Source organism: Grampus griseus (assembly GCF_964374135.1).
Source record: "Grampus griseus genome assembly, chromosome: 3".
NCBI classification, from domain to species: domain Eukaryota; kingdom Metazoa; phylum Chordata; class Mammalia; order Artiodactyla; family Delphinidae; genus Grampus; species Grampus griseus.
This window is the reverse complement of record NC_139019.1, coordinates 18,033,040-18,055,762: the sequence shown is the minus strand read 5'-3', so window position 1 is coordinate 18,055,762 and position 22,723 is coordinate 18,033,040. Positions and strand designations below refer to the sequence as shown.

At 34.6% G+C, this 22,723-nt stretch overlaps 1 protein-coding gene across 2 annotated transcripts in view; it reads left to right on the top strand.

The window, feature by feature from the left end:
- The window catches only part of CDH12 (cadherin 12), a 282,182-nt gene that overhangs the window by 172,884 nt on the left and 86,575 nt on the right, over positions 1-22,723 (top strand). Inside the window, exon 3 of one of the 2 annotated variants that reach the window (XM_082652020.1) lies at positions 17,324-17,443. The exons of the other annotated variant lie outside the window; for it this stretch is intronic. Coding sequence (XP_082508146.1) covers positions 17,324-17,443 — 120 coding nt within the window. The remainder of the gene's footprint in view (positions 1-17,323; positions 17,444-22,723) is intronic. 2 annotated transcript variants of the gene reach the window in all.

Genomic DNA, 22,723 nt, shown 5'->3' with positions numbered 1-22,723 from the left:
CATGGCCGCTGAGCCTGCGCGTCCGGAGTCTGTGCTCCACAATGGGAGAGGCCACAGCAGTGAGAGGCCCGCGTACTGCAAAAAATAAATAAATAAAAATAAATAAAAATAATAATAAAAATAAGGGACTAAACCAAGAAAGAATTAAACATGACATGGACACATCTGAGGTATCCATCCAGCAAAGCAGTGTAGGAACGCAGGTGCATGGAAGGTTGGTGGGGAGAACTACTTGAGAAAATAAGAATTTAATAATATACTGATATTAATTAGTGTTTGGAATGTTTGTAATGCACTGATGATATAGTAAAGAAAATAGAGTGTAAAGAAGAAATATAATTAAAACTCTATAAAAACCAAAAACATTTATATAAAACAAATGTAACAAATGAACTAAGTATTGTTGCTTTTAGCCATATGAATTTATTCCTTGATAAACTAAAATATATTTGTAATTTATACATATAAATCAATACACGGGACTTGTATTGAGATGCAACTCCAATTCAGAATGGTGAAATATGAAATTATATTATCCAGGCCATGCGTTCAAGTTTGCTACCAGCAATAGTGTTTGAACATATATTGGGGAGCTTGTACAAATCTTTTCTTAAAAGAGTGAACCATTTTGAAGCTAAAAATTATGCTTCTAGCTACCCAACCCAATTCAATCTGCACATAACCATTTTGCTGTGACCTAACCGGTGATTCAAAGCAGTGGCTGAGGAATCAGACCAACTGAATCATAAGCTAGTTCTAAAGTTGTTCAAACTTGGGCAAATGATGTAAGCCTTGTTGCCTTAGTTTCATCACCTGTAAAAAGTAGATGATAGTTTCTTTCTCACAGTATTGTTGTGAGGATTAAATGCACTAATATAAAGGAAGTGCTTAGAACAGAGCCTATTATAATAAGTTATTGCCTGATAGGGTAGTTGCAAAAATTAGGTGAATAGTATATTTGAATAATGAAAACAGAACGTTGCCTAATATAGCACTATAAAAAGTTTAGCAATTCAGTATAGTAGTTTCAGTATAAATGAAAAGACATAGATACCTGCCAGAATGCAAAAGCAGTACAGCCAATCTGTTTCTGGTTCAAACGACTTGGGTTTTCCTGATTAAAAATTTAATTGAAAACACTGATAAAATAATAATGATAATACATCTTTTTGATCATTTCCACAATTGTTCCACATGGTCTTTGTATGTGTCTGTGTGAGTGTGTAGCAATAAAGCAAATTAATAGATATCACAAACATCTTGACAAGAGTAAATTCAGGCAAAGTATGATTTCCCGTAATGGGAGAATCAGCATGAGGCATCAGTGTCTAATTTATTAATTTATCACAAACAAAAAAATCCACTGAAAATAACTGGTGCTAAAAATGTAATGCTGAAACCTAGGCATTGCTTCTTTTTTTTTTTTTTGCGGTACGTGGGCCTCTCACTGTTGTGACCTCTCCCGTTGCGGAGCACAGGCTCCGGATGCGCAGGCTCAGTGGCCATGGCTCACGGGCTCAGCCGCTCCATGGCATGTGGGATCTTCCCGGACCAGGGCACGAACCCGTGTCCCCTGTATCGGCAGGAGGACTCTCAACCACTGCGCCACCAGGGAAGCCCTAGGCATTGCTTCTTAATTAAATATTGGCAATATTGTTTGCTCTAATCTTTAAAAAGTTCCTTTGTAATCTATTTTCAGCTTAAGACACCTATCATTCATCTTCAATTTTCAAATCAAAAAATCATGAAGTGTCAAAATGCCTGTAAAATCAGGGCTTATATACAAGATTAATTTCCACTTTTTCTGAAAGTGAACATATGGGCTTCAAAGGTGCTAGACTTATAAATAGTAAGATTAAAAGAAAAAGATCCAGGCCTCAATGTACATATTTCCTATTTATTCTTAGGTGTGTGTAGCTACTTTGACAATTTCTTGTACACTTTCTAAGTATTCAGTTCGTTTGAAAGTTTTATTTTATATATATTTACAGGTCCATTAGTAATCATTTAATATCAGGCAGACTAAAACTTAAAAGTAATACTAAGTTTAACAAAACAATATTGACCACTTGAATTAACAAAAAAGTGTAATATAACACTTTTTCTTTTATTGTGGCGAGAGCACAACGTACATGAAATCTGTCCTCTTCACAAAATTTTAAGTGAACAACATAGTATTATTAACTACAGGCAGAATGCTGTATAACAGATCTCTAGAACTTGTTCATCTTGTAGAACTGAAACTTTATAATCATTGAACAGCAGTACCCCTTTCTCCGCTCCCTCAGCCCCTGGCAACCAACAGTCTGCTCTCTGTTTTTATAGTTTAATTATTTTAATACTTTATGGCAACCAACATTCTACTCTCAGTTTTTATAGTTTAACTATTTTAATACTTTATGTAAATGGAATCATGCAGTGTTTGTCCTACGACTGGCTTATTTCACTTAGCATAATGTCCTCCAGGTTCTTCTGTGATGCTGCATATGGAAAGGTTTTCTTCTTTTTTAAGTCTGAATAATATTCCATTGCACCTATATACCACATGTTTTTCACCCATTAATCTGTCAATGGACGTTTAGGTTGTTTCTATATCTTATCTACTGTGAATAATGCTACAGTGAACATGGAAGTGTGGATATCATTTTGAGAACCTGATTTCAATTCTTTTGGATGTATACCCAGAAGTGGCATTGCTCTATCATATGGTAGTTCTATTTTTAATTTTTTGAGAAATTTCCTTTCTGTTTTCCATAGCATTATTTTACATTCCCATCATTGTACATCCCCATTAACAATGAACAAGGGACAGGAATTCCAATTTCTCCACATCCTAACCTACATGCCCTTAAAAAAAAAATAATAGCCATCATGATAGCTGTGAGGTGATATCTCATTGTGGTTCCAATTTGCATTTCCAGGTTGATAAATGGTATTGAGCATCTTTTCATATAATGTTGGACATTTGTATGTATTCTTTGGAGAAATGTCTGTAAGTCCTTTGCCCATTTTTAAATCAAATTGCCTGTAGGTTTTCTTGCTATCAGTTTGTAGGGGTTCCTTATACATCTTGGAGATTAACCTCTTACCAGATACATGATTTGCAACTTTTTTTCCTATTCTCTAGGTTGCCTTTTTACTCTGTTGACTGTTTGCTGTACAGAAGCTTTTTTGTTTTATATAGTTTTATTTGTCTACTTTTCCTTTCATTGCTTGTGCTTGTGGAGTCATATCCAAAAAATCTCTGCCTAAACCAATGCCATGAAGATTTTCCCTTATGTTTTCACTACAGTTTCGGTTCTTACACTTAAGTGTTTCATCCATTTTGAGTTGATTTTTGTGTATGGAATAAGACAAGGGTCTGATTTTACTTTTTGTATGTGGATATCTGGTTTTCCCAATACCATTTGTTAAAGAGATTATCCTTTCCCATTGTGTATTCTTTGATCCCTTGTCAAAGACCAGCTGACCTTATAAGCGTGGATTTATTTCTGAGCTTTCTATACATTTTCAGTGGCCTACATTTTTATCTTGGGATGAAAGAATGGTTTAACATACATAAATTAATTAATATGATACACCACATTAACTGAATGAAGGATAAAAATTGCATAATCATCTCAGTAGATGGAAAAAAAGCATTTGACAAAATTCAACACCCTTTAATGATGAAAACTCAACAAACTGTATATAGAAGAAATTTACCTTAATATAAAAAAGACCATATTTGAAAAAGTCATAACTAACATCCTACTCAATGGTGAAAAACTGAAAGCTTTTTAAGATCAGGAAGAAGCCAAGGATGCTCGCTTTTGAAAACTTCTTTCAACATAGTACTGGAAGTCCTAGGCTGAGTAAATAGGCAAAAAAAAAAGAGAGAGAGAGAGAGAGAGAGAGAGAGAGAGAGAGAGAGAGGGAAAGAAAGAGAGAGAAAGAAAGAAAGAAAGAAAGAAAGAAAGAAAGAAAGAAAGAAAGAAAGAGAAAGAAAAAGAAAGAAAAGAAAGAAAGAAAGGGCATCTAACACTGAAAGGAAAAAGTAAAAATTATTTCTATTTGCATATGGCATAATTTTATACATAGAAAACCCTAAAGATGCTCCCCAAAACTATTACAATTAATGAATGAATTCAGTAAAATTGTAGAATACAAAAATATAAAGTGAGTTTCATTTCTATCACTAACAACAAACTATCCAAAAAACAAATTAAGAAAATAACCTCATTTACAATATCATCAACGAGAGTAAAATACTTAGTAATAAACTTAACAAGGGAGGTGAAAGACTTGTATCTTGAAAACTATAAAACATTGATGAAAGAAATTAAAGAATAATAATTGGAAATACAATAATGATATTTCGAATAATTGGAAAAACATCTCATGTTCATGGATTGTAGGACTTAATATTGTTCAAATGGCCACACTACCCAAAGTGTCTACAGATTCATTGTAATCTTTATCGAAATCCCAATAGCATTTTTCACAGAAATAGAAAAAAAAATTCTAAAATTCATATAGAACTACAAAAAAATCAGAATAGTCAAAATAATCTTGAGAAAGAAGAGCAAAGCAGGAGTCATCACACTTCATGATTTCAAAATATCTTAGAAAAGTATAAACATTAAAACAAGTAGTGTACTGCTAAAATCTCAATTCCAAATTAAAAAAGAAAAAAGTTATACCAAGTATAGCCAAACAAAATGGAACAGCTCAGTCATTTTACAAAGAGCTCCTGTGCTTCCTGGAAGTGATTCAGGGGAGTGGCTAAAGACAAAGTCTTTGTTGCCAACTGCCAGAGTTTTCCCAGCCTCACAGTTTACCAAGAGTAATTCAGCATTTGTAAAAATGGAGGTAATTATAGGAGATAGGATCGTTTCAAGCATTTAATGGAATAATGCATATAAAATCTTTTGGTCAATATTTGATACACTGTGGTAGTTCAATATATATTAGTTATTGTACTCTAACTTTTTCTTAGGAAAGAAGAGGGAGCTACAGATGAGTATAATTTTCTGAGTCTCACAAAAGAAATCATAAAATAAACTTAAGTTCTTTGAATACTACCTTTTAAGATTAGAGTTTTCTTTTGGTTTTGCTTTTTTTTTATTCTTATATTCTCAGTGCATAGTGTAGTATTAGCTGCCACAACAATGATCACTTAATTGATGGCCCTATAAATGAAAAGCTAATGAAATTTCTTCCCAGAGCGTATCTGAAGAGGTGCCCTGGTATTTAGCCTTAATCACTATATTATTGGGTTGGGGTTCTTGGGTTCCTGTACTCTGGACATTATGGAAGACTCAAGGCATCACCTCATTGCAACATCTCACCCTTCAGACTTAAAGATGGAAGCCCTAAGATGCTGAAGCTTTCTCTTTCAGATGGAAAATCCTAAAAATGGGGTTTAGTAGGACCCTGCATTCTAATACTTGGACTCACAGGAAGTGGATGCCTGTGGATCAGAAAATATCAGGACAAAAGAGAAAAAATAAGACAGAAAGCAATATATGTAGAGCAACCCAACTGGAGAATGATCCTAATCAACAGACAAGCCCTAGCTTTGTTCCCTAAAGTCACAGACTAAAAGAAAGCCACGCTCCTGGGCCTGACTCTAGTGGAAAGAAACTGTGAGAATCTACAGACAAGACAACAAGGGAGACCACAGCAGCAGGACATATAATTTTCTTGGACATGTAACTCCTCAACGGGGTATTTAGAGAATGGACCTAACTGCTATCCAAAACTTCAAAGACATGAAACCTTCTGCTGAATGTGGCCCTAGGTTCAGTGCTCTAAAGAAGTAAGAGGAGAACTTGGAACTGAATCTCAGCCCCAGCATGCATTAAGGACTGGTTTGCAAATGAACTTCCATCCAGCTGCTAAATCTTTACAAACAAGGGCATCAAACCCTTTCTTGAAATTTATCTTCTCACAGCTTCTTTTTTAATACCACAAACCCATAATTCGTAATTGTACCCAGCAAAATTGCCCTTCACCAAGTTTTCAATCTACCTTTTAAATCAAATGAGTCGAATTCATGACTGTAATATTCTGAATATTCTTGTGCTTCTGGAGCATCATCCCCTGCTGTCTGTCCACTTTTCATTTGGTCTCTTTTCTGTCTCCTCAACTGGGTCCTAAAATAAATTCATGAATAATCCCATCTAGCTATAACTCACTTTCTTTTAGGCTTTTAATCTCTTTTTGTCTTTTAATCTGCACTATATTTTATGGCTGGCTTACAACTTGAAAGTTTTTAAAAAAATACTGTATATGAAAACTCCATATAGTAATATATTCACCAAAATATGGGAAAGGAATAATTTTAGCAAGATGGAAAAAACGTCATGATAAATAATAGAATTATAAGTGGATTGAGATATAGCTTTTATTTGGAAATAATGGCATAGTTAATTTATGACATATTTTTGTCATCAAGCATGTATTTTAAAGTAGCATCAAATTTTACCAATTTAAGTAACAGGAATGTTTCCCTATTAGCATATATTGTGCAGGTAATAAGTTCAATGTTCCATACAGTATGCATTAAAATTATAGTTTAGTGATATAAAGTTTTTTACCTTTCTTTTTATGTGTTACTCTGAAAAGTTCAAAGGGGTTAATAAACAGATCACTGCCCTATAAAGTCATGATAATACATATGTTATTTTTCTTTTTTGATGAGTTTTAAAACTCACATCCAACTTTTAAAGTTTTTTTCTAAATGAAAACATACATTACCATGAGAAAGATATCTATAACTTTTTCAAATTCAAATCATAGGTTCCATTCTCAGGAGAGAAACTTATATGAAGTGACAATTTGATAAAAACTTAGGTGAAGTGAAATAAAGTTGATAAATCAATCAAAGTTTAATCTTATTAACTATCAATTTAATCAGGGTCTTTTGTCTAGAATTACAACATGTGTTTATATCCTGGAATCTAAAGACATCTATTCCAAATCTCCCATTTTATAGATGAATAAACTGAGACCAGATTATTTGTCTTTTCCATTGTCATTTGCACATCAGTTGAGAGAATTTGGATTAGAAGACATATGAAATCTAGTAACGTTTGAATTTTGTTTAGCTGCAGTACATTTCTACCCTGATGAGTTGGATTACAATGAACAAGTACAGATGACAATTGAACAACACAGGGGCTAGGGGATTCTACCCTACATGCAGTTGAAAATCTGGGTCTAATTTATAGTTGGCTCTTTGTATCCATGGTTCCTCCTTATCCACAGTTCTACATCCCTGGGTTCAACCAACCATGGATCATGTAGTAGTGTAATATTCACCATTGAAAAAATTTGCATATAAGTAGACCCAAGCAGTTCAAAGTTGTGTTGTTCAAGGGTCAACTGTACTGTATTGTAAGTGTTTAAGTCTTTTATTTCTTTAAAAATTGCTAAAACTAAACGTCAGCCTAAATCACTGCAACATTTAACCACAGCAACACAAAAGGAACAAAATCTAAATATTAAATCACAGTACTTATACACAAATAACACATCTTTCTCTATTAGCTAAGATTAGTTAATCAATAATGGCTAAAATTACTGCTACTTTATAGCTGAACATGCTTTCTATCAGTATACATGTTTATCTTTGAGCACTTTTAAATATTGCAGTCATGTGGCATCATCCTATCTTTTGAGTTTGTGAAATAATCAATAATCAAGATCACTGGATTCCAGGTAATGGGAACTGATAGAACTAGTTCTGGACTTTATTGTAATGAATTTTCCATAGATATGAACTCAGTACAGTCCTTGTTTTTACAAAAGTTTATTCCCTTCCTTAAAACTGGGAGTAGAATCATACACTCTTCGATAGATTTAGCAGGGCTTGATATGTCGACATCACTAACATGCTAGTAATTGATTTCTTGTATTTTTTTGCCACTTTGTGTTCTAAAGTCACTTTTGATTTGAAGCTGCTCCTTTGATTTCTGTAACAGACAGCAAAACAGCATCACTGCCATAAAGGTTAAGACCAGGGGACATTGAGTTTTTGACCCAAGTCAAGAGATGTAATAAAGGCTTCACTGGAAACTTCTAACATGGGCTGATCAAAAATATTTTCTAAGCCAAAATCATTTATTTTTTATTAGCTTATTCAAGAGAAATTTATTAAGAACCTATTAGGCACCAAGCTCCATAGTAGGTACTGGAATTAAAAAAGAACAGTACGCAGTCTTCACTCTATATGGAGCGATTGCTGCCTAGTGGAAGCATGAGAGACGTGGCATGACACTCTGTAAGCATATGGAAATGAGCTTCTGGAAGAGGAGTTATTGAGGTCAATTTTTAATTTGGGCTGAAGTTCACCGGGGTGAAACGAGACCTATCTGATATACACAACCCAATCTATAAAGAGCAGGATGTGAAGTAGCACTATGTCTTAGGGAAATAATATTGTACTGAGGCAGCATAAAGTAGACAGAAAGTTTCATAAGAGATAAACCTGGAAATGTAGGCAAAGGCAGATTCACAAAGGGCATTAGAAATAATGCTGAGGACAAAATCAAATTTGCATTTCTGAAAGATGAATGTGGCTTTAACTACACAGGTGAATGGTAGGTGGTTATAAGAGGTAAAGGGGAGATTATTAATATCTTAAAGTCATAATCCAGGTAAGAAACAGTAAAATTTTGATGAAAAGTAGTGACAGAATGAAGAGTACAAACACATTTTAGCAATGTTTAGTCAATAAAGAGGACTGGAATGGATGTAAACAGTAAGTGATTTAAAAATAAGTTTAGAATGTAACCAAGAAATTGGATGTATCTTGGTCAAGTTAACTGGTAGTTTTGTTATTTAAGCAACTGGAAAATATAAATGATGGTTCAGTCACTAGTACCTAGAGGCAAATATGAGTGATACTGTAGAGTTAGGCATATAGGATGAGAGACAAAACTTGGGGTGCATGAACCTTTAAAGAGCAGGGAGAGGAAAAGGGTGTGTAAAGAAGACTGAGAAATGGTGATCAAGGAAGAAAGAAGAGAGCCAAGAATAAATGATGCTGAGGAAGCCAACCACAGTTGGAAGCAACCTGAAGAAAGAGATTTGCATCAACCAATTTAAATGCCACTGAAGAAGACAAGTAGACATGAGGAGCCTCTTTCACTGGTGGTAGAAAAGATCAGTTAATCAGAAGCAGTACTAAAAAGCTGAAGGAAGGCAGTTGTGGGCCTAAAATGTGCTAATAGACAGTACTAGGCTCAGGAGAAAACAAGATTTCAACTAAGGGAAGGAGCCAGTGGAAGTATTCTGTGGAAGTGAAACAATGAATGAGTTTGTCTGTAGTACACCCAGTGGTAGACTGGATTATGAGAAGTGGCTGGGAAGCAGGCAATAGTGGAAGAAACCAGAAGGGGGTGATTTACATATATTGTTTAATGTACACTTTGCAAACTCTTTACGGAATTCAAATATGTTTCCAATTCTTGGTTGAGAAGCTCAGAGTTCTTACCCAAAAATGAATTGACAGAGCTCTAATTTTTGTGGAACAGTGGATAAAACATATTTCCTGGAAGGGAGATTTGGAGAAACTGAGGAGCTGAGGTTTAGAATGAAAAAAACAGATGGATATCAGACTATGAACGGTTTTGAAAGAGTTCAGACTGTGTGTAGTGATTCATAACATACCACCGAAGGATTTGGACAGAGCCGTGATACGTTCAAAGCCCTGTAACCAAAAGACTAACCTGCAATAACGGAAAAGTTATTTTAAAAAAGAGGTAAGATTGGTTTCTGTTTCAATTTGCAGAAAAAGTTACTGGAATTAGAAGGAAACAAGGAAATCGTAGCCCATCATCATAAAGTTGAAGAATTTTAACAACCATTTTGATGTGGGTGCCCTATGTGCCATTTACTATGCAAAGCAATTTACATGCATTAACTCATGAACGAGTTCTACGAGAACCCTACTACTTGTACTCCCATTTTAAATTTGAAACAACAGAGGCTTAGAGTGTTTAAGTGACTTGCCAAAATTTTGTTAATTCGGAAGTAATAGAAAACCCCAATCCATCGCCAAGTATACAATCTCATACAAAAAGGGATGTATGGTCTCGAATCATCAAAATGCTTATAGGTTGAGCTTCAGGCAGGTTGGGTCAAGACTCCCCATCACCTTTCCTGGAATTCCCAAGTGTGTGTGGCCTCTTGTGTGTGTCTGTCTCCAGTCATGTTTCCCCCAAATGTTGAAATAACTACAGCCAGACGTTTGTGCACCAGAGTGCAGAGAAAAAGAAAAAGAGAGCGTTTCCTAGAAGGTCCTATCAAATATCTCCTCTGGTTTTATTGGCTTGAAATGGGTTATATTTACATTCCTGAACCAATCATTATTAGCCAGAAAAAAAGGTTCATGTTTGTTAGTTTAGACTTGAGCCAAATGCATCCATGGAAGTCAAGTTCCTTGTAAGGTATACTGAAGTGTGAGGGAGAGAGTGATATATGAATATGTATATGAACAGTTCCTACCATTAGGTGGGATTAATTTTTTCTGGGAGATTACTACATTATCCACTACAATTACAGTACTATCCTTACAGAAGTGAAATAATTTGCAAAGGATCATTTATCTATTTAATCGCAGAACTGGTTCTAGGTTTCAATACTTCTGACTTCTGGTGTATACACACACGTACACACATATACGTATATACATACATACATACACAGTTTGCATTTTTCCTTTTACTAAAACTAGATAAAGTGATAAGTGGTTAGGAAGATAGATACAGATAATAGAGTAGATACATACATACATATATGCATATATACATAGATCTCTCTTACCCTTAACATGGCAGAATCATCCAATCAAATAAAAACAAATAATTTCAGGTGTGTTAGGTGTGTTTTAAATAAATTCTAATTAACTGGTCCTTAGTACCTTGGCTAAATGCATTTGAATCAGAAGTAATTTCTTTATCTTTTAAGAATATAAAGCTACACAGCAAAAATACAAACCTTACTGAATTATAGCTGAGAGCCATTGAGTGAATGAATTCCAAGCTCATACATTTTTTCATGATTTCTATGGAATTTCCCAATGACAACTTCTGTGAAAATAATTTCTAAATTACATTAAGTACAAAGGAGACAACATTGTACCATCACTAGAAGTCAGAGTTCAGTTATGTGTTGCTGGGAGCAGACATTAGGGTTTGTATTGGTGTTCGTGGTATAGAATTCTTGGCACACAACAGAGAGATAAAGTGCTCATTAAAATGGATTCACTTATCCATCAAAGTACATTTGAATCACAAGGTGTAAATATGTATAATCTAAAATATTTAGAACATATCTGGGAAGAAAGTTTTATAACCTTAGAGTGCTTCTGGATCATTGGACTGAATAACAAATCACAAGTTGATATCACAGCATTACATGTGCCAGGGGATACTCTGAGGCCAGGCTGAGCAGAGTCAGAGTTGGTGGCAGAGGAAACCAAATTGCCTGCTCTGATCCTAGAAGTACAGGTCAAGGGAGCATAACTTCTGTCCTGGAGGATTTTTTTGGCATATGTCTTTTTTGATCCTTAAAATTTCTGATTATTTCAGGCAGGTTTAATAAGTATGCAAACTCTTCATTCTTGTGTCTCTAATAAAGTGACCCAATATCGTCAGAGTCCACTTGTTTACATTTTAATATATTTTAAACACACATCTCAAAATCACATTTTTCTAACATACAGGAGATAAAATCCAGATTAGTATTCAATATTCAAATAATATTCAAATATTAAGGTATGGGACTTAAAGACAGGAATCATACTAGTGTATATGTTTGGGAGTTGTCACCCTTTATGTGATGCAGGAGAACAAAAAGTGAGTATATATGTATTTATTTTATGTTACATATACTCAAATAGCACATATTGTGTGGGAAACTATTATAATTTCTTTATAAATATTAGCTGATTAAATACTTCTATAAAACGAGTATTCTTTTTTCTTTTTTTTTTTTTTGGTATGAGGAAACTAAAACAGAGATGTTAAGTAATTTGCTTGAGGTCTCACAGTTTGCTAGTGGTTGATCTAGGATTCAAACCTAGGTATTAAGGTTCCAGAGGCAAAGATGGTAAACACGATGGCAAGCAATGTAGCCTCTCCTAATTGAAGGAATCTCCTAGGGAAGGTGTGTAGGACTGGACTTCTCAATGATGGCTACTCGTCAGACTTATCTGCAGAGATTTTTAAGTGTTTCTGATACCTGGTCCACCCAAGAATAATTAAATTAGACTTTCTGATGAGGGCCCAGGAATTGGTATCCTTAATAATCCTTGTAAATGTCTTATATGCAGCCCTGGTTGAAGATAAAGAGGACAGAGGAGCCATTTACAACTTTACAAATATAGAGAGAATCAACAGAAGGAAGCTAAGAGACAAGTGTTCATAAGCAGTGCAGTGAAATCTAATGTAAAATTGATAAAGACTCAGTTCCCTTAAAGAGTAAGCTCACCTGCTGTGCATGTATGTTTAATTTTACTGTGTAAAGTCTACTATAGTTATAGTTTCAATGTCTTATAGTAACCTAGGCCTGTAAAGTATGTCATATGTGTGCACACGCCCTCAATTTCTTCCCTCTATCTGACTCATTTCTGAAACCCTCTCTGCTTTACAGTTCTCTGCTGCTTAATGTCTTCTTTATGGGATAAAATGTACATTTATTTTCCAATCTTATTTGGAAAGAAAGTGTATTATATTTATAATTCTATACCTTTTTAACTCTGTATTATTTCTTGATTATAATGCAGTGTATACATAAGGCAGAAGCAAAGAGAAAATATGTTGCATTATATTTTTATTTCTTTTCCTGTTTATGCATCAATCCTGAGAAGGGTTAACATAATTCAGCAAATAAATGTATATTGACTTTCATCAGATTTGTGTTCCAACTTGTGGCTAAATCTTGTTTATGTGATTTTTTAAAGGTAATGTCACTCATTTCAGGTTCTGCTTTCTTAAATGAGAACAGAGATGTGCATTACAAATTCAAGACAAGTTAAGCTCTCAATTTAGTGTTAAAAAAACTCTAAAGGCCATAACTAGGTTCCAGGTTGCCCATTTCACGTATTGTGTATTGCATTTGTGTCTTTTGTGTGTATTTAGGAGTATTACAAGGATTCACCAATAAACATTTATTTGGGATGTAATTCATGACAGACATTAGATGTACAAAGAATGAATATGGAAGGGCTTCTGATGTAAAAGACTCTGTATTCCATGAGAAGAACAAATGATGTGCAGAGTTTAAAAAATCAAAATGTACTAAGGCTATTGGGAGTACACAGGAGTGGACAAACTATCTGTGCTTGGGAGCAGAAAAACAAGGACTCACAGAGGTGACAGTAGAACTGGGACATCAGGAGTGAGTCGGGTTTCTCCAGATGGTGGAAGTCAACGTCCTTCAGGCAGCAGGATCACCTGGGCAAGAGCACAGAGGTGTGAAAGAGCCTCAAATAAACAGTAAATAAGTATGTACAGTGACTGCCTGGGGTCCCTGGCAGCACAGCTGGAAATTAATCTGGGAGGGATATCGAAACCCATTCATGTCATGCTAGTCATAGCATGTCAGTGAGTTTAGATAATGTTCTTTCATTAGGAATAAAAATCCATTGGAAGTGTTTTTTTCTTTTTTAATTCTAACATTTTTTTAAATGAATGAGAGTAACTTAATCAATCTCATGTTACAGGAAAATTACTCTGATGCTCCTGTGTAAAAGGAGCTGGAAGAGGAAGCAATTAGAATGCTCTGGAGCCTTGCAGTTGTGAGAGTGACGATTCAAACCAGTTGAGACAGTGGCAGGGCAAAGACAAAAAGCAAAGGACATATTCAATTTATAGAATGTCCTTATACATCTGAGAAGTTTTAAAAAATGAAGAGGTCATAAATTCAACAGAATCCAATTATGTTTTCAATGTATTTCTAGTAAATTTGTTTATTTAATACCCTAAATGCAAAAAAAATACATAGAATATAAACCTGTCATGCTGGAAGTAGTGTTTGACAGAAAATAATTAAGTAGCGTATTATTTTTTATTGTATGTTGAGAATAGTACCTGGTGCATGGTGTGGACCACTGAACATTTCTTGACTGAAGGAAGAATGAATGAATCAACAGATCAATGCCTACTTTAGCTGAAATCATGAGATAGTTGGGCTCAGTTCTATTACCACCTGTCTACTATTTTGTATGAGAATGACTTTCAGTGTCAATAAGAATGATTTTAACATCATTGGGCTTCAATTCTTTCATTGTGAAATGCAGACATTGTGTCATTATTTCTAAAATTCATCCCCATTGAGAATATTAATCTTAATGAAATCAAATAAAGTATATCACATCTTGCATGAGCAAACAGAAGTAGGCCATGTGTAGTTGCATTATGAAAGAAAGCTGGCTTACTTTCTCTAGGCTCCAGAACCCACATCATGTGCATGGAATAGAACTTAGGGAGGAGAGAGAATTAAAACTCTCTGAACTTCAACATTTAGAGTGGTTACATTGTCATCCTGTGTTTCAGTGATAGAATAAACTCCAGGATGATGGCTACAGAGAAGAAGACTACTCCAGTTTCTATGGATTTCACTGACTGTATTATTTCCTTGTTTCATATCAAACATGCCCTAACCACAACCTCCCACTCCTACCTCTTGGGTATTTAGTGTTTAATAGTGTCAGGAACTGGTGTGCTACACAAGCACTGACCAAGGTAGTCTTTGGAGATGTATGTGCTCCAGACAATTAGTTGCATCTTCTTAATGAAGGGAGTATGAAGTCTCTCTTTTGCATTAGTTTGATGAAAGCTGTGGACCAGTAAACAAAACAAGCTGATATAATGCTGTTTAATTGTGTTCTTATAAACTCATATAGAGGTAGCTCAAAAACTCTTAAATAACTTACATCAGAAACTGCTTTTTCACTAAACTAGAGTTATTCGCCACTGTAACTTAGTGTATACAATTTTTTAATATCATGGATATAACTATGGATGAAACAAGTGTCATTATTCTTGCTATCCCGTGATCCTTTTGAGTTGGACAAAAGTGGAATTGAAGGATGCATATTTGCTGTTTCTATAACTTATGGGAATACTTCTTAATTCACTCCTTTAACATTTGAGCTTAAAATTATTAACATAAAGAATTTAATATACATTTGGAAAATATTTTTTCTATATACTTAGCAAAAATGTATTCTGCATTGAGCATATGGTGACCATTAGATAAAAGTTTATTAAATTTGTTACTACATACTTTCTAGAAGATATAATACTTTTTTCTTCAAATATATCCTCAGAGTAAAACAACCCACTGCTTTTCAACTGCAATATTTATACCTAGAATTGGGCATTATTCAATATTTGTAGACTTTACCTGTATAACACATGTGTTATGAAGTGATAATGAAGTTCTAGGTAAGTGATTTTTCTGGGGGGGAAAAATCATTACCTAGAAGAGAGGAGGGAAGAGGGGAATTGACTCTTGCAACTGTTCATTCTTACATCATTAAGGAGGACATACATTTGATGAATCCTTAATATAGGTCCCCAATGCCTACCAATGCTTATTTATCCAATAATTATTAGAGATGCTGCAAATATTGCTGTTGATGATGATGAAAATGATGATGATGGATGATGTTGAATAATATCAGTTATCATTCTTGACAGCTTAGAAATGTTTGCCTACTTTCGGGAATTCCCTGGTAGCTCAGTGGTTAAGGCTCTGAGTATCCACTGCAGGGGACACAGTCCTTGGTCAGGAAACTAAGATCTCGCAAGCCGTGAGGCCAAAAAAAAAAAAAAAGTTTCCCTACTTTCCTTCTAGTAGTGTCTTCTCCTGGGAAAGACTGTTGTAATAAAACATATGCTTTATCTGTTGATATAACTAGGATTCACCAAAACATCTTAAGATAAAGCATTTGGCATTGACTGTCTACTGAAAGTTACAATTTCTTACTTTTTCAGCATTCTAACACTTCATGTAACAAAAAAGTAGAGGTGAAGAGATGGTTCATTCTCTTAGCTTTTAGAGCAAACCTTTAAGATTAAGTTTGTTCCTGTTGGCACTGTCTTAAGAAAAAAGCCTGAGTGAGTAAATGGAGCAATCTTGCATTCCCCAAACTGACAGTTACATTGAATGCCTCCAAGCGATGAAGAGTGTTCTGTCCACTGTGTAACTTTGGATGCACATTTCACTCCCTTTATGCTCAGTAGGCATTTCCTTCCTTCATCAGCAGCATATTATTTTATTTATACTGAGTTTGATAATTTTGATTCTACTTTGTTCTCAATTCAGAATAGTAACACTGAATGGACATTAAGAAGAGATACTCATTTAAAAAGTTCTTAGAGGAAGACTTAACTATGACTATGAATATGTAAGACAAAACTGCTGAAAAAAATCTCCCGTTGGGCTTCCCTGGTGGCGTAGTGGTTGAGAGGCCGCCTGCCGATGCAGGGGACACGGGTTCGTGCCCCGGTCCGGGAGGATCCCACGTACCGCGGAGCGGCTAGGCCGGTGAGCCATGGCCGCTGAGCCTGCGCGTCCGGAGCCTGTGCTCCACAACGGGAGAGGCCACAACAGTGAGACGCCCGCGTACCGCAAAAAAAAAAAAAAAAAAAAATCTCCCGTCAACTTCTCTTAGTACATAAATAATATGGCCAAGTGTCAAGAGATGAGAAAAGCTACAGATAATTTGGATTGTCTTTAAAGTTTTCCTATGTCAGTGAACACAGAATAATTCAGTCTTGAGGCATAAAGGTGCTTCTCTAGCTAGAATTGCAATTATTTTCGGTTCCTCATTTTCTCAAATATTCTGTCCTAATTAAAGGCTTCCTAAATGAGTACGTAATTGTTGATTTTTAAGCTGCAATTGCAAATTACTTACACCTTCTAAAGTTCAGTAAGCCTTTAAACCTTTTAGCTCTTCTATTGATATCCTAATCATGCAATTAAAGCATCTACAGTAAGCAGATGAGCTAATGCAAGCGGTGTCATGTTTTCTTTGGTGTACAAATCAATAAATCTATTGTGATGACTTTCAGGTCAATGACCTAGCTACTGGAAATGGACACAGCTTTAAAAATAGATATTTAAAAGAGGTATCACTTGTATAACAGCTAATATTGTTGCTCAACATTTTGGTTATAATAGTTCAGTTATTCTCGGTGACTTCATATACTCACTGAATTAAGGAATGCCATATTCCAAAGGAAAATGGAGTCCAGAAGATAAAAGACATGACCTTGAGCTCTATAAAACAAAGATGCTAGAATCATATGGTCTTATTTTCCAGGTGCTTATGTGCTCCAGGTCAAGGCCACGGACGCAGATGACCCAACCTATGGAAACAGTGCCAGAGTCGTTTACAGCATTCTTCAGGGACAGCCTTATTTCTCTATTGATCCCAAGACAGGTAAATTTTTTATTAGAGACAACATTATCACCTCCCTTTCCCATTCTAACACTGCAATAAAGATTCAATGCGCTCCCCATCTAGCAAAGGAAGATAGGATCTTACCTTGCTGCTGCAGAGCTATTTCTTTCAGATTGAACTTGGTATAAATATAAACCTTTTTACACATATATGCCAAGTCCAAATTTGTTAGTTAGGAATTCTTTGTATGATTTAAATTTTCCAAAGTCTAGGAATATTTGTGTTTTTTTTTTTGTTTCTTCTAGCTAAAATAGCTTTTTATTTCAGTTTTTCTTGGTTAGTTTCAATTATATTCCATTTTGGGCCTAATCAACCCAAGATTATGGAGTTTCTATTGCTATCTTTATAGATGGGGTTATGGATGGTGACTTTGGAAAAATATAAACTTATGCTTCTAGTAGGGGAAAGAAGAGGGCTGACAAACTTGAAACCCCAAGATCATTAATTCTTCTGGTCTATGATTTTGAAGCCAGTCTCGTTTTTAAGTCAAACCATTGAAATTCCAGTTTTCAAATCTATGGAATCTATGAAAAGTATAGAAAGGGCAGGAAAACATGCAGGACGATTTTCTATTCCCTTTAAAATGAAACGAGATCCCCCTGTTTCTAGAGAATCTGTTTTTGAGTGAAGGTAGTTTTTAAGGAGCTGCAGTCATGCTGACCAGTTATCAAAGCTCAGTGTCACAGTTAAAGCAGAAACTCCATAACGACAGTTGTTTTATCAACTCTTATATAATACATAACATGTTGCATATTAAATTCAATACTGTTTATCACATCGGTTTAAAGTAATGGAATAAACTGTTAACATACTGGACTAATAAGTTACTTTTAAAATTTGTAAATAGATCTTTAAAGAGCTACATTGATTTGAAGGGTATTCGTTTCCGACACTATACATGCCAATGGATTAAACATTTCAAAATTTATACTTCCTCAGAAGTGTGTGGGAACTGGAATACCAATTAGATATAGGTTAGTTAATAATTAACCATGGATGGATGTTGCTTGGAAACATAAGGTCAATTAAGTGAAAATAAAGAACCAGCAAATTTTCTGTCAACTAAACCTGCCATTCTGTCTGTCCTCACTTCTCACCCTTTTCATCAAGGCAACAGGGGGCCAGAAACCATCAAAAATGAACGGAACAAGGCTGGGAGCTGCTCCCTTTTGTAAACTTGAAAAGGAATAGATTGTAGTAAGGACAACATTAGTCCTTTAAGAAGGGAACTTCAGTGCTGAAGAAAATACAGAAAGGTTCAGGACAAAGAAGCTCTTCTGGTTTGGAAGTAGGATCAGAGATCAAAAGCCACGGGGTCAAATGTTAAGAGTGAGTGTGTAATGGGGAGATTACACCTAAAATGTAAGTTATTTTCCAGAAGTAGGCAGTGAAGACAGGAGAAGAAAATGTTTGGCAATATAGGTATTGAGGAAGTTTTGTGGTGGCTATTGTTGTTTAGCTTTGGGAAAATCATATATTTGTGGAAAAAAGGGAAAATTGTTGATAAGAAAGTTTGGGGAAGTTTTCAATGAAGTTTATGATGGTACAAAACTCCAGAGGAATTAGGAAGGTTTGTGCAATAGGCCAACTGTATAGACAAATAATGAGATTATCTAAGATACTATACATCCTTTTATCAAATGGGAACATTATGGGTTATTTTTTCTTATACAGTTACATTTTCCAATTTTACCATAACTGGGAATCTAACAGAAGTAGAAGTAAGGACAATATCTGTCTCCTAGATCACTTCAGCCTCTGAGAAGCACTTCTCACAGACAGAAAGGATGGGAAAAAAAGAAAGGAAGGTGTCTAGAGATTGGTGAGGAGGGAGGTTTTTAGTATTAGGGTACGCTTACTGAGTTTCAGTGATTAATTATATAGAGTAGATGAGTTTATATACTCAGAATAAATGTGGCAGAAGCAGGATCAAAGATTTAATATTGGAAAAATAACTATAGACGGAGACCATACCTAACTAAAAAAGCAAGATAAAAATCACACAAAGGTGAATCGAAGCGTAAAGCGTGGGTACAGAATATAATTGCTTTGGTCAAATTAATACTGGACAGACAACAATTACATGAAGGGCTTACTTGCCCTCCCATTGACTTTACTTGTTCAATATCAACTTTAGATAAATTCTAATGCCTTCAGAAAGTATCATTTTACAGAAGAGTATATATATTCATAATATGCCTTTTCTAATTGTGTATTTATATTTTTATATCATGCTTATTATTTAGAACTGAAGGTGAAACAATTCTGGCATGAACTATGGAATAGATTTTTTGAAGCATTGATTTTCACTGGAGACAGAAGTCTTGATACTAACAATGCCCCAGACCACTAGACAGGAAAAGAGTTGATGGTGAGGCACTTCATTAATAGAATGATAACTAGTTCTTCATGCACAGAAACCATTAAGAAGACTTTTTGTCAAATTTATCACCTTGTGGTAGGTAAGAATAAATCAAAACTCAAGGATAATTGCAATTTCTCAGAAATAGCCCCCATATAGCTTCCTTTTATGATTCCTTTTGCCGTTATTAAATAAAATGCATGAAAAACTAATATTACCTAAAATTTTCCACATTTGAGTGTAGAAACCAGTTTAAAATAATTTCTAAAGGAAGAGTCTTATCAAAACTTCTGGTGACTAAGTATTTATGAAGAGATAAATATAACTATTTAGTATTCGTTTGGAATGAGAACATTTTTTTAAAGGTTTTCATTGACATTGCTGTTTGACAAGCATTCCTAGCACCTCTATCCAAGGTATAAATATGGCAGGTTTATTTATAAATAATATAAATTGATACATTCTATGAAATAAGCCCCGAATTGAGTTTAAAATTGGCTAATTTGGCAATTATTTGGCTTACCTAAGAGAATGTTTACTGTAACTTAAAATTTGCATGCATTCATGTATATGCCTCAATGATTATTAAATATTTTAAAAAAACAGAAATGTAGATACATTTATAAAACATTAAATAACATTGATCCTTATTATACTTAATGTTTATAAAACACTAAAATATTTGTCATATGGGCATATTATATTATTATATATATTTTACACTTAATATTTATGATACATTAGAAAAACACTTATAATCTATAAAATGTTAAAGAGGTATTGTAGTATTTTATTTGATGCATGAAATTGAGATGCTAAATATTTCCAGAGCATTGATAATAGAATTATTTCATTTAGGAAAACAAACATTATTATAAACTTGAGTTTATTATAAACTTGACTGATCTCATGACTTAATTTACATTTAAAATTCTTTTAAAGTATTTGAATTTTTCCCTAAACGATTTCAAAATCTAGTCTGAGTTGGATAACTAGATATTGCTATTTGGTGTATCATGTGGTGATGATATGTTGATTTTTCTAAATAATCTGAGCTCCACCTGAGAAAGCATTATATTGATAATACTATTTTATCTCAACATTTTAAAAAAATCTATAAGCTTTAAATGGCTCTGTCATGGTAAAATATATATTTTGCTATTTTAACCATTTTAAATGTACTATTCAGGGACATTATGTACATTCACATTGTGTAGCCATCACCATCACCCATCTCCAGAACTTTTTCATCAGTACCTTTTTGTTTATGTGCACTGTCAAAAGTGCATATTTATAAGTCTTTATGTTATGTATTTACATGTGCATTTTTAGGATTCAGATGGAAACAATTGAATGAGAATGGGATTTCATGCATGAGTTACTTTCTTTTTTTCTTTTATCCACTATCCTGCTACTTCACGCTCTATGATTCTGTCCTAGCTTCTGTTTGGGAAATCTGATGAAGTGCTGAGAGAACGGACACTTTCTCAAGATTTTTAGTTCGATTATCACCTTTTGATTAGAGATGATTATCTTCAAGCGTACTTCCCAAATAGAACATCACCCCCCCGACTGATATTTATTCTTTTCAGTCTTTAAAAAAAAAAAAAAGTGTTAGTGTTTTAAAGCCCCATAGTGAAATTAAAGCATGGGTCAGACTTTATATTTTGGGCTAATTCTTTATATAAACTACTATGTACATATTTACAATGTTTTATGGCCTGAGCATGCCTTTGACTTTAATTCAGAGAAAAGTCTTACAGGATTTAGAGACAGTGCTGGTGAGATAAAGACAGAAGCTCTTTTTTTCTTCAAGAGTGAAATAGGAAATAGACAATTATTAAGATTAAACAACACGTGCCATTATCACTTTTGTAATATTTTACATATATGCAGTAAAATTACATGACTAAAAATGTACCGCAGACAATGGTTCCCTTGTATTCTGCCTTGTCACACTTCACGAGAACTCTGTGTGAACTCCACTTGCCTTATTTTAGAAACCATGGAATGCACACATCTGCAGATGGAACTCAGACTATTTGGTCTTGAAAGGAAAATACTCCAGGCGGATGTGATACATGCCTTTCGGAAGTTGTAGAGCTCTTATGTAGAAGAGGAGCTAGCTGTATTCTCTGCAGCTCCAGAGGGCTATCAATGGCATGAATTACAGGAAGAAAGAATTTTGGTTTCATTAGGAAAAAAAGATGTTGATGATTTTCCATAAATAAGAGGGGCAGGTACCTCATGAGATTGTGAGCTTCGTATTACTGGAAGATTTAAAGCAGGTAATGAGCGATAAGCCAGTGGTGCTGGATTTGGGTATGGATTTCCCGGATTTGGGTAAATTGATGCACATTTATTTATAACCAATGACCTGGCAGGTCCTGTGCTGCCAGGATACTGAGATGCATCAAACCGATCCTCAACTAGATCCTCATCTACTCGGGGGAGGACATCAGGTCCTCAGAAGATTACATTTGGGTTTTCTAGGATACCACTCTATGATACGTAGTGTGACTACTGGGCACTAGATATAGACTCATGAGAGCAGGGAAACTCCTGAGAAAAGAACTTTTGGGGAAGTGACTTCTAAATCTTAAAGAATAGTTAAGGCATGTTATGGTGCAAAGTCGGACCATACTGTCTTTAAATTTTCTTCCTACCTAAGATAACCTGATAACTCTTCTTGTCCTCAAAATACATTATTGGCAACAGTTTTCAAAAAATTATACATCTTATCTGTGTAGTCATGAACACCATATTTTTAATAAAGCTTAAGAATGTACTAGCTTTTAAAAAAATCTATTACAGAAGCAGTAGGAAACTAATTCAGTATAGAATTTTAGTTGGAATGACCAATACAGTCCTATGAAGATGACTTTGATGACAGATAT